The 11392-nt window shown below is 52.5% G+C and overlaps 4 protein-coding genes across 4 annotated transcripts; 1 reads left to right on the top strand and 3 right to left on the bottom strand.

Annotated features, from left to right (window-relative positions):
• Positions 1-631: 631 nt before the first annotated feature.
• T310_5480 (uncharacterized protein) lies at positions 632-1606 on the bottom strand (the record flags this gene model as incomplete). Its single annotated transcript, XM_013471650.1, has 4 exons — positions 632-1092; positions 1137-1331; positions 1430-1518; positions 1563-1606. The coding sequence occupies 4 exons, from the start codon at positions 1604-1606 to the stop codon at positions 632-634; spliced, it is 789 nt and encodes a 262-aa protein (XP_013327104.1).
• Positions 1607-1836: 230 nt separating this feature from the next.
• On the bottom strand, positions 1837-2930 carry T310_5479 (uncharacterized protein; the record flags this gene model as incomplete). Its single annotated transcript, XM_013471649.1, has 5 exons — positions 1837-1869; positions 1916-1923; positions 2021-2069; positions 2342-2846; positions 2914-2930. 5 exons carry the CDS (start codon positions 2928-2930, stop codon positions 1837-1839), a joined length of 612 nt encoding a protein of 203 aa, XP_013327103.1.
• A 617-nt stretch (positions 2931-3547) lies between these two features.
• On the top strand, positions 3548-8199 carry T310_5478 (uncharacterized protein; the record flags this gene model as incomplete). The annotated part of the gene is made up of 4 exons (XM_013471648.1): positions 3548-4029; positions 4134-7737; positions 7798-7986; positions 8041-8199. 4 exons carry the CDS (start codon positions 3548-3550, stop codon positions 8197-8199), a joined length of 4434 nt encoding a protein of 1477 aa, XP_013327102.1.
• A 1045-nt stretch (positions 8200-9244) lies between these two features.
• Positions 9245-10932, bottom strand: T310_5477 (tRNA-specific adenosine-34 deaminase subunit Tad3; the record flags this gene model as incomplete). Its single annotated transcript, XM_013471647.1, has 3 exons — positions 9245-10622; positions 10710-10761; positions 10821-10932. The coding sequence occupies 3 exons, from the start codon at positions 10930-10932 to the stop codon at positions 9245-9247; spliced, it is 1542 nt and encodes a 513-aa protein (XP_013327101.1).
• Positions 10933-11392: the final 460 nt, after the last annotated feature.

The raw sequence follows: 11392 nt of genomic DNA, 5'->3' as shown, positions 1-11392 counted from the left end.
ATCCAGTCGTCGAGCCGACCGGTCGACCGCCGGTCGCATTCCAGGCACCACGATTGCCTTCGCCAGACCCGTGGAATCACCACCCATCCATAGATCCTTCGATAGGTCGTTCGCAATCATTTCATCATGGGTTCGACTCAGTTTGGCAATTTTCATGTGAGTTGGCCGTGACTGGGAAATTCGAGAGAAGACGCTGACAGCGATTGCTTAGGACTTTTGTCGAGACACGACACTGCCAATATGCAATGTACGTCGCACCTTTCTTTCGAGAGACGCGTGGAATCACGTCGTGTGCAAGTGCTGCGGATGACAATGGATGCTGACGGTGGCCTGCGATAGTTATTCGTACCCGACAATCAGCCACCCAACCTGCACTTCGGCGGGTGTGCTCTCGAGGGCATCAACCTGGGTGATGGAAAGAATCTGGGCAACCTAGGTTTGTCTTCAATTGCGCTGTCAGCAGGCGACAGGGAGGTCCGTGACTGACGAGCGTGGGAATTCTGCAGGATCAATAATACTCGCATTCTTCGCCATAGTCACCTCGGTTTTCCTGTTGATGCTATCCGAAAGAAAACGCGCGGCAGTGGGACGAAGAGAAATGCAACTGTTCTTAATCGGCTACATCATCACGTCAATATGCGAGATCTTCACCGTGGGCGCTTTTCCTCTGGATCCAGTGGTTCGCAAGGTGCGTCCGGATGGTCTGTTTTCGAAGACGCTCTCCTGATTGTTTTACTAGGGCTTTACCGCCGTTCATGTGGCTGCGGTCACGACAACTTGCTGGATTCTCTTCCTGAACGCCCTCGTCGGTTTCCAGTTCCTCGACGATGGCACGCCCGTCTCGATAGCGCTGTTTCTCTCTTCGTCTGCGGTGTTCTTCATCGGCACGGGGTATATTGCGCTGGACACCGCCTTCAGCTGGACCGGCCACTTTGCCTCGAGTCTGTCGGGTGATAACCGCAACATCGGTCTTTACGTTCTCTACCTTCTCTTCCCGCTGGTTTGCCTCGTCCTCTACTATGTCTTGGAGGCCGTCCTTGTCCTCCGCATCCTGGGAGAGCGGAGACCTATGAGTGCGTATCCGTATCCACACTATTCAAAACCTCGCTAATGCATGTTCCTGTAGTCTACCTCACCGCGGCCGCCCTTCTTTTCGCGATTGGACAGATCTTCAACTTTGTGATCAGCGTCCACATCTGCAATCCAACGCACGGCAAGGTCAACGGGGCGCTCTTTGAAACTTTCTTCACTCTCTTGTCGGTCGTCGTCGTGTGGCTCTTCTGGAGCAGCATCACGGAAGACGACTGGCCGATGCCAACCCCCGGATACACCTGAATGTGTCGATAGGATATGGTTAGTATATTTATGTCCCCTCCTGGGCAGAGGAGGAACCAGAGCTGAGCTGGGCTATGTCCGCTCTGGCTCTTACTATTTTTGGATTCATTATTTGGCGTTTTCGATTCGATTCCGATTGGCGTGTTCTCTCTGGAGATTTGCTGTGTTTCATTAGCGAGATGGCTGTGCTTTGTTTGATTTGTTTTTTTTCCATGATACCTACGTACATACATATATGCCTTCGGATGGATTGGTTGGTAGCAGTTGTCATGATGGCGGCGATGAGAACAATCAATCGATCAATCGATCGATCGTGATGAGATTGAAATGAGAAACGCGCGGCCACAGGACGACTACCATATTATGTTTGCTGATAATGATACGATCCTGTCTTTCACGAAGACAACCAAAAAAAAAGAACACGTTGATGACGGATTCGATTGATCTGTTTTTATTTACTTATTTATTTATATATGTACACATTTTCTCTCCTTTTATTATTTATGTACCCTTGTTGAATGAAGTCTGCATGCTCTATGCAATGCAGGTTGTTTGAGTATGAAACTTATTCATTCCTTACATGCTGGCCTTGTATGTAATCAAGTTATTTTTTTTATCTTTTTGTTTTCCCCCCTTGTTATATACCTGCCTAGTTATTTATTTATCTGTGTATTGATTGACCTACGTGCCTGCCTATTTTTGTGTCTAGAGTACGGAGTAGATGAATCAGTTGCCTGCTTAAAAAAAAATATGTACATTTATTTGTATTGCATCCTGCGTCCAAGTCTTTTATTTTGGCCATGGAAATAGTTTCAATGAATATTAGACGGTGGATTGATGCTTGCTGAGTTAGGTAGGAAGTGAAAGGTGCATGCAGTGCAATTAATTAGAAGATTGATCGATCATGTCCTGTCATTGATAATGTTTTTGACTTTTTTTTTTCTTCTTTCCTCCTCCTCTTCCGATTAAATAGATACGATTTTATTTTTCCCCGTTACAGCCGCACCTTGACGTCTATGCATGGTAGCGTCCATTCTCGTCGTCCCAGCAAACTTCGCAGCCATTCGAGTCCGAGGCCGGTCCATTCCTCCTGTCTGAATTCCGTCGTTGCGTTGATGACGCTGCTGCCGTTGTTCAACAGTCTCCGCTTGGCCTCCTCGAGCGCCGCTCCGGCGAGGGCCGTCGTGGTGGTGTTGACCGTTTCGAGGAGGTATTTGGCCAGCGACTCGTTTGCATTCTTCATGTCGAGCTGTTCAAGAGCCACAGACGAGGACGAGGAATTATTCACCGGCACCATGTACGTGAACGGCGACGAGGTGAAGCGCGGCGAGAACCAGTCGCCGCGGAAATCGAAGAAGCACCGGTCCGACCAGTGGCATGACGAGATGAACAGGATCAGTAGCAGCGCGGAGCAGTAGATGCACGGCCGGTGCAGGATGTATGTCAGCGTCACGAAGGACAGGATGAAGAGAGGGGAGGCGTTGGTCGGGATGAAGAGGAGAGGAAGCCAGCTAGATAGAGGTTCGAGTTAGTCGATGTAGATTCACGATCAGACTCATTTAATGGATGCGTTCTTACCTCCGAAGACAGAACATGGTGGATAGTCAATGATCTTCAAGAGCTGTCTGGAAATAGGTGCTCTTGCTCTCTCTGCCGGTCGAGTCTGCGGTGCAAATGACGAAGGCGGGCGCCACAGACGAGCAAGCGGATCAAAGAGTCAAGACGCCAGGGAGACTGACGTTGGGAGAAAGGCAGCACAGCGTAATTTTATACGATCCACCTGGCCAGACGCCTTCCTCTGGCTCTGCAGTGTCTGGGCCAGGACTCAGCGATGAATTAATTAATCTTGATGTCGGCCCCGTACGGAGAGCGTCATGTCGCTGGCGCACCAGCCACAGGCGAGTAACCAGCCACACTGTCTGCCGTCACTTCACGCTTAACGCCTCGCCTCATGCGTTCAATTTCTCTCTCCCCTTCTCTTTCTCACGCCCACACCTCTCTCTCTCTCTCCTTCAGGCACATTGTGTGCAACAGCTCTCCAGCTTGTCCATCACTCTTTCCCATCCTTCCTTCTTGTTGCTTTGCAAACGCTCAGTCTCCTCTCTGCAGACAGCTTCTTCCTGAAGCTTGCTCTCGAAAGAGAGCTCTTGTGCGGATTGGACCTGAAGCTTGGATATCGCGACGGGCGCCCCAACCGTGGCGAGCGACAGAAATGTCCACCCCAAACGATCTCCAGGCTCTGTTCGCGAGCATCAAGCCGCGTCCCTCTCCTTCCCAGGATGCACAGCCGTCCCAATTCCCCCAGGGCTTGCGCCAGACCATGCCCTATGAGGCTCAGAACGGCTCTCAGCCGCAGCAGTCTCTTCAGCAGCATGGTTACCACAATCCCTCTGTCTCTTCTCCCATCTTCAGCCCTGGCCCAACCAACACCCCGCCACACCGCAGCGCGGACGTCTTGAGCCCCAATGTGTCAACCCCCCGAGGCGACCAGCGGCAACCGAGTTCTGATCAGACGATCAACCTTCTGAATCTGTTGAAGTTCAAGCAGAACACGCCAACCACATCTGCCACGCAAGCGCCGCAACAGCCATCTCCAGCGATGGGGTTGGGTCAGTCTAAGCCTCATCCGACTCAGGAAACTGGGGGGGTGACGGCCGGAAGACGCACACAAGGACCATCTCCGCCTCTGACCTGGTAGCCTCGTTCATGCCAAAACCGACCGCAGGAGGTTCGATGGCCTCTACTCCTGCCCTATCAACTGCAGCCCCATCTCCTGCAGTCCATGCTCCGCGTGACAGCACTGGCGAGGGATCTGCGGCTGCAGACACCCAGGAGATGCTCCTCCGTCTGCTAAACCGCCCCAAGCCTGCCCAGTCACCAGCAGAAGAGCCGGCGAAGCCCGCTCCTCAGCAGGCTGTATCTACGCCACCACCTGTCAAGTCTCCCGAGGAAAAGCGTCCTACGGACGTCGAAACTACCAAACCCACAGAGTCTGCCGAAGCGGAAGGCAAGGAGCCGCGCATTGTTTTTGGCTCCAGCGAGAACAAAGACTCCATTCCCTTCGAGCCTCCCCAGCCGACGCCTCCCAAGGGTACGATATTCACCTACGTCAATCCTTTTGAGCAGCTGGCAGCTGCTTCTCCGCGAAACAGGACCCCGCAGCCCAAATCTCGCTCGCGCAGCGGCAGTCCGGCCGTCGAAGCGGTCAAATCAAGGAAAGAAACCACTCGCGTCTCCAATAATCAGACAAAGGAGGCAGTGTCCACGTCGGAGACATCCACGCAAGCGACACCTGCCTCGTCTGACGAGAACCTGAAACAGCCTCAGCCAGAGCGAAAGAAGGAGACTGTTTCGGAGGCTCTTGGCGAGATGGCCGGGCAGCTGGATCGAGAAGTGGACAATGCTCTGAATAGAGCTGACGAAAAGGAGTCGGCCCGAACAAAAGCAGATCAGGAGAAACCGTCTGAGGACGGCCCTTCTGCTGCGGAACAGGCTCAAGCCCCCGCTGCTGAGGTGAAGAAGGAGCTCGACAAGAAGGAGAACGAGGTTCTGGATGAAATCGTCCCAGAGCCCTTCACAGAGCCTGCGAAAGAGGCTGCTGCAGAGGGGACTCTTGCCGACAGCTGGGAGAGTGTTGAAGACAGCGCCGAGAAGGAGGATGAACGTGTTGTGCGCGTTCTCAACTTCCCTCTCAAACCGTTCATCTCCATCACCGTCAAGCCTTATTCTGACAAGCTGCCGTCTCTTCGTGATGATGGCATCATGGACGTCGCCCGGCTGAAGAAGGACTTCGATCAGCTCGACCGCTGTTTGACGTCTGCGACCTCGGAGTATATCGTCTATGCTCTGGCAAAGAACGGAGGTCTGAGAATCATCCGTCAAGATGATGGACGTGATAAGCAGGTCTTCCGTTCCACGCGCGACCGCATATTCAATGTGTCCCTGTGCACCACTGCTACCACTTCTGCGACTGCTACGAAGGAACAGGCTGTCCTGGCCATTGGCGTCAGCGGCACCGTGTACTGGGCTCCGATCTTGCGGGGCGATCAGGATCTGTTTGAAATGGATGCGCTGGAGAGCGAGTCTCTCGTTTTCCCACCGTATCCAGCATCTGACGAGAACACTTCGGGTGGCCAGCTGAAAACGCGCGCCAAGCGAAGCTCTCGTCATCCTGAATTCTTCGGTATCGGTCGCGGCAAGAACATCTACATCGTGCCACCGCACTTTGCGGCGACTGCCGCCTATGGCGTCTCGGGGTCCCAGCGTACGGTCGATACTGAGAAGTTCTTCAAGGAGCGTACGTTGAAGATCTCCACGGGCAAGGCCGGCAAAGACTTTACATTCAGCGAGGACGACACCGTGGTGGCGTCTCTGGACAAGACCGGCAGACTCAGGTTCTGGGATATACGGGAGATGACCCCTACCATCGATACTGGCAGCACGCCCTCCGAAGTCCGGGTGCCCTTGAACACCTTCGTGACCGGGTCTCCTAGCGAGAAGTCCTGGCCCACGTCGGTGCTGTTTATTGACAAGTTGCGACCGTACGTCAAAGGGATTGCGTTGCGCTACGTTCTCGTCGGTCTGAAGCAGAACCATACTCTACAATTGTGGGACATTGGACTGGGAAAGGCGGTGCAAGAGCTAAACTTTCCACATGAGAACGAATCGGATGCCATCTGCAGCGTCGCGTATCATCCAGGATCCGGCATCATCGTGGTTGGGCATCCTACGAGGAACTCGATCTACTTTGTTCACCTGTCTGCTCCCAGATACAACCTGCAGCCCATGTCCCAGGCATCCTTCATTAAGCGCGCTCACGACAAGGATGGCCACCTGCCGAAGCCGGAGTCTACTGCCTGCCTGAGCGGCATTCGCGAAATCTCTTTTGCCTCTAAGGGCCAACTGAGAAGCTTGGACATTCTTCCGATCAGCAAGCCTGCGGGCGCGCAACGCAACTTGGAGGATGAAATCGGGTTGTTCGAGCTCTATGTCATGCACTCGCGTGGCGTGACCTGTCTCAACATCAAGAAGGAGGATCTTGGCTGGACTGCCGACAATAAGATCATCAAACCGGTGAATGCGCTGGAGGAAGGTTACATCGAGGTTACTGATCTTCAGACGTTCCCCAGTTATGTCGCTGACGAGCCATCGGTCAACGGCGATGCCGTCGCGACCCCGCAGAAGGGCGTTGTTAAAGATGTGGCTAAGAAGACGTCCGAGCTTGGAGTCGATTCACTCGGACCCTCACGCAATGAGTCACCGGCGAAGGTTTCACCGAAGAAGGTCAGTGAAGAGCAGGTTGAGGTGACCACCACTGGTGTTGACAAAGCGGGGAAGAAGAAAAAGAAGGAAAAGGTGAAGGAAGCCAACGGCAAAGTCACTGCCGCCCAGACGGCCCCGTCATCTGCTGCTGAAATTCGCACCGCTTCGCCGTCGCGGGCAGCCCAGCCGACCAAAGACGAGGAGGCCATCTTACCTGAGCAGGCACCTACCGCTGCAGCGATGAATGGTCCACCTGAGGCGGCCAGCCTTGGCATCTCTGGCGACCTGGTCAAACAGATCGAGAAAGGTGTCTCTGGTGAAGTGGTGAGAAATCTTGGCCGCGAACTTGACGGCCTTCACAAACGGTTCGACGAAGAACGTCGCGCTTGGGATGCAGCGTCGGCTGCCAAGCAGGACCAGGTGTTGCGCTTGGTGTCGAGCACTCTCTCTGACAATGTCGAGAAGAACCTTGCTCGCATCATCTCCCAGAGCATCGAGAATGATGTCGTGCCGGCCATTGTCAACACTACCTCCTCGACGTTGAACAAGCAGCTGAACGAGGCGGTGTCGAAACAACTCAGCCACGCGATTCCTCGCGAGTTGCGCCAGGCTTTGCCAGACACTGTCTCCCGTGCAATCCAGCAGCCGGACGTCTTGAACACGATTTCGGACATGGTTGGTCGGAAGCTTGCATCACATGTGGAAAGCGAGTTTTCCAAGGTGATGCACTCTTCAATCACTCCGACCATCAAAAACGCGGTCCTTCGTTCAACAGAGAAGCTTGGTGTGGATCTGGAGCGCCAGGTGCAGGCGCAGCTGAAGCAATACGAGGCCCAGCGTCAGAGCGACGCGGCCAAGATCGACCAGCTGACAACTCTGGTCAAGGGCTTGTCGGACACTGTGGCCTCGATGGCAGCGGCGCAGACGGGATTCCAGAACGAAATCTTGAGACTGAATCGCCAGCTGCTGTCTGTGTCTCAGCAACACGTTGAGAGCGAGAGCCGACGGGCGTCGCAGCAGCAGGCTGCCCCACCGGCAGGTCCCAGCCAAGTTTTCTCTCCAAGGACCCCGGAGGAGACCGAGTTGGCCGAAATTGCGCAGTTGATGAATGAGGGCCGGTATGAGGAGGCATCTGTGAAGGTTAGTTGAGCAAAGAATTTCTTGTGATGTGGCACATGACTAACTCTGTTTTTCGAACAGTGGTTGCAATCCTCCCAGCAAGCTGACCTGTTCGACAATCTCTTCGTTCGCCTGAACCCGGCCTACTTGACCGGTCTGTCGCCGATTGTGGCTCTGTCGGTTGGAGTTGCTGTCACGACTTCTCTCCAGACCAACGTGGCAGAGCGTCTTAGCTGGCTTGAGGTTGTTCTGCAGACCGTCGATCTGAGGGTAAGTTGGTTTCTTGCCGCTACGAGTCCGTCTTCTAATGTGACGACTGCGCAGGACCCGGACATCCGTGAGGTCGCGCCAAGAATTATGGACATTCTTATCCAACGTCTGGAGAGCCTTTACATGTCTATTGCCGAAAACAACCCGCATGACCCTGTTGTGCGCCGGATTCCGCCGCTCTCTCGTCGCGCTCGGGAGCTGCGCGGTCACTGAAGGACAAACGTTACCAACTCAATTTCCTTTCGACGTTGTATTCCATGACGTGTTACGACATTGATGACGAGGACGGATTGGGAAGGATTTTTCTTTTCTAAACCTCCGAAAAATGGGATTTGGGTGGTAATGATGTCTCGGATTTTATGATTAGGCGGATGAACATGCATATGACCTGTCTCCTGTTTTTCTCTCTCTGTCTTTCTTTTCTTGTTTTTTTCTTTGGGATGGGCCATGAGGTTTTGAAGTAACATCACTACATGTTCCCATGAAATGAGGTGAGGCGGGTGTCTTTCTTTGAGCCTACCTGGCAGAGTTTGGAATAATGCCAGCTGGTCGAACCTGGCCTTGTCGAACCTATCCTTTGTGCAGTGCTGGTTGAATGGTTCTTCGCATTACACCCATCTCACCTTGAAAGAGAGGAACGATGGGTAAACGAAGCAGCCAGTCAACTGTACGTGATGCACGTCGTCATGCTGATACAGGTTGAGGGCGATTGGTCTGTATTTTTTTTATTCCGTGAACTTTTGTCGGGTGGGTGTGCCTACCTACCCACACACCTATCCTATTTCTTTTGTCTCTCTCTCTCTGCATGCCTATGTAGGTAGCTAGCTAGCTCTCTGGATCTGGACTGATGGACTGGTGGGAACGGTCTGTTTCTGTCGTCTGTTTGTCATCGATCTGTGATGGTAATGCCTACTAATGAACTGATTTCTCTCAGCCCTTCCTTCCTCACTCTCTAACCAATATCTTCATTTCCATCGATGATAGCTAGATAAATCAAATCAAATCTCGCAATGAAAATGAAATGAAATGAAATGAAAATACAGCTCAGTTGCAATTTATGTGTAGCAAACCTGTCTCTCATCTCTCTCTCTCTCATATCTCGCGTGTATGTATGTATTGTATGTATGTCCTGCACATTATACTAAAATATAATAATAAAAAATTTTAAGTATTAATTAATTAGATGAAGCTTATACCTGTCTTTTTATCTATCCATCCATCCATCTATTTATTCTTATTTTTATTTAATTGACGTCACTCATGCATGAAAAGCAACATGCTGTTCATCTCTATATTCATGTTTATGTTGATCATCTTCTTCAACAAACTCAAAACACAGAGCTCGCCAATTGAGCTCTTTCCGCCAGTGGAGGCCATAGTAGTTCCTCTCTCGCTGCTCAGCAGTACTAGTAGTGCAAGGCTCCGAAGCTAATCCCCCAGTAACCATCCGTCCGCGACGAGGGAAGACGACTGCGCGGAATCGCGAGAGTAGCATCCCCATTGAGCATGAGAGGCAGGGTTCGTGTGTCAGGTAGATGTCTAGGTCTGTGCAGAGATAGCCGCCTTGGGAGCGGGGGAGGATGCGGTTGCGGTTGCGAGTGCGCTTGCGCTTGTAGCTAGTATTAGCAGTAGCATTAGCATTAGCGTTTGAGGGTGAGGGTTCAGCTTCAGCTTTAGCTTCTGGTTCGTTCGCTTTTTCTTCCTCTTCTTCCAGGTAAAGGAAATACGACTCTAGCGGTGTTAAGGGAGGGTCGTGAACAGGCCCGTCCCCGCCCGACGATGATAAATCCACCGGTGTGTCCTCGAAGTCATCGGCCCGGCGGCGACTGGCGACCATGGCCACGGCGCGCATGAGGGCGTGCAGCTCTGGCCCGCCCTCCAGATCCGGATTGTACCCTCTGCTCGCCAGTTCGGATATACTGCTAGCTGGCGGTTCAGCGGTAGCCAGTAACTCAGGAGGGACTCCGGGCGCGCAGTATCGTGCGTCGCCAGCGACGGCCACGACGCCACGCGCCCAGTCGTCAACCCCAGTATCATCGTCATTGATCTTCGGATCAACCACCACCGCGCCAACCCCACGGCCCCGTCCGGACCGCTTGGCGTCATCGGCTACTCGGTACGCCAGACTGAGATAGTACCCTGCTCGCGGCCCGATCGATTCCTGCGCCTGGTGCAGGATCTGCGGAGGCGGCGCGATCATGCCCCTCGGTGCGGCTGGGTTGTATGTCACCGGCCACATGGTCTGCGACCATCGTGCTGCCTGTTCCGGGCTCAGCGGGGGCTGAAGCGGGATTTCGGTCTTGAGGATGGGGATGTTCGGTCCTGTCGGACATGTTGTCGAGGGATCGGTTTCATCATCATCGTCATTATCGCCATTCTTCTCCGCGACAACAGGAGGAGGTGGTGGCACGGGCGCAAAAGGAGCAAGAACGGTCTGGAGTTCAGAGATCTCGGGTAACGGGGGTGAGATGAGGACGTAGAGCGTCTGTTGTTGTTGAGCTTGAGATCGTTGTCGCTGTTCCCGTAGCGCAGCAGCAGCAGATCTGAGGTGATCCGGAAGGACGTCTTCCTTTGCGAAGCGACGGAGATGGTTGAGCGAGAGGGTAGGATCACGGGGGAAAGCAGCGTCGAGGGCTCTGCGGTCGTTAGCAAGCTGAAATAGAAAAGACATTTTTTTTAAAAAAAAAAGGTGCCCTTGGGCAGGTTTTGTCGAGTATACTTACTTGATCACCTGCGACGCAGACCTCTGATTAACCTCCGCGACATACGCATCGGCTGGAAAGAATCCAATCGTTAGCAAAAAAAAAAAACTCATTTCATTTCGATTGACACACCAAATTCCTCCTTCGGCTGCGTCTCTTGGACCGTTCGCACAGGCACAATCCTGCCCTGCAGGGGCTGGACATCTCTCAAAGAGAAGGAGGCCATCTCCTTCTCCTCCTTCATGATGCGATTTCAACGAAGAAATTGGACTTGGCGGTTGCGGCGCATGAGAACGGAAGAGATTGATTGATTCAAGAGAAGATGAAGAACATTTATGTCCTGGGACAGGTATTCTATATCATCATCAATCACATTCTGTCTTGTCTCACTGGGTTAATTAATTCGCTGGATAAATATATGGTTTTGCTTCATTACCTTAGGTAGGTATCTATAGGGAGATGTGCAACTTGAACTGTCTGATTAGTGTGTGCGGCCCGCCGCTTTTGCCTCACCTCCCTCCCCCTCCTCACCCCATCCTCACCCTGCCCCATGGTATTATTTGATGCGGAGCTTTCCTCTTTTTTTGGGATGTCCTCTCTATGTTTGCTTAATTAGCTTATAAGTCCAAGCTATTATATTAAAAAAAAAGAAGTGAATCTTCAATAGTTAAGATCTAATTTGAACTAACTACATAGTTATACTA

This window comes from Rasamsonia emersonii (assembly GCF_000968595.1).
Source record: "Rasamsonia emersonii CBS 393.64 chromosome Unknown ctg1118621760288, whole genome shotgun sequence".
Lineage (NCBI taxonomy): Eukaryota > Fungi > Ascomycota > Eurotiomycetes > Eurotiales > Trichocomaceae > Rasamsonia > Rasamsonia emersonii.
The sequence above is the reverse complement of the archived record's forward strand: the minus strand, read 5'-3'. Positions and strand labels throughout refer to the sequence as shown.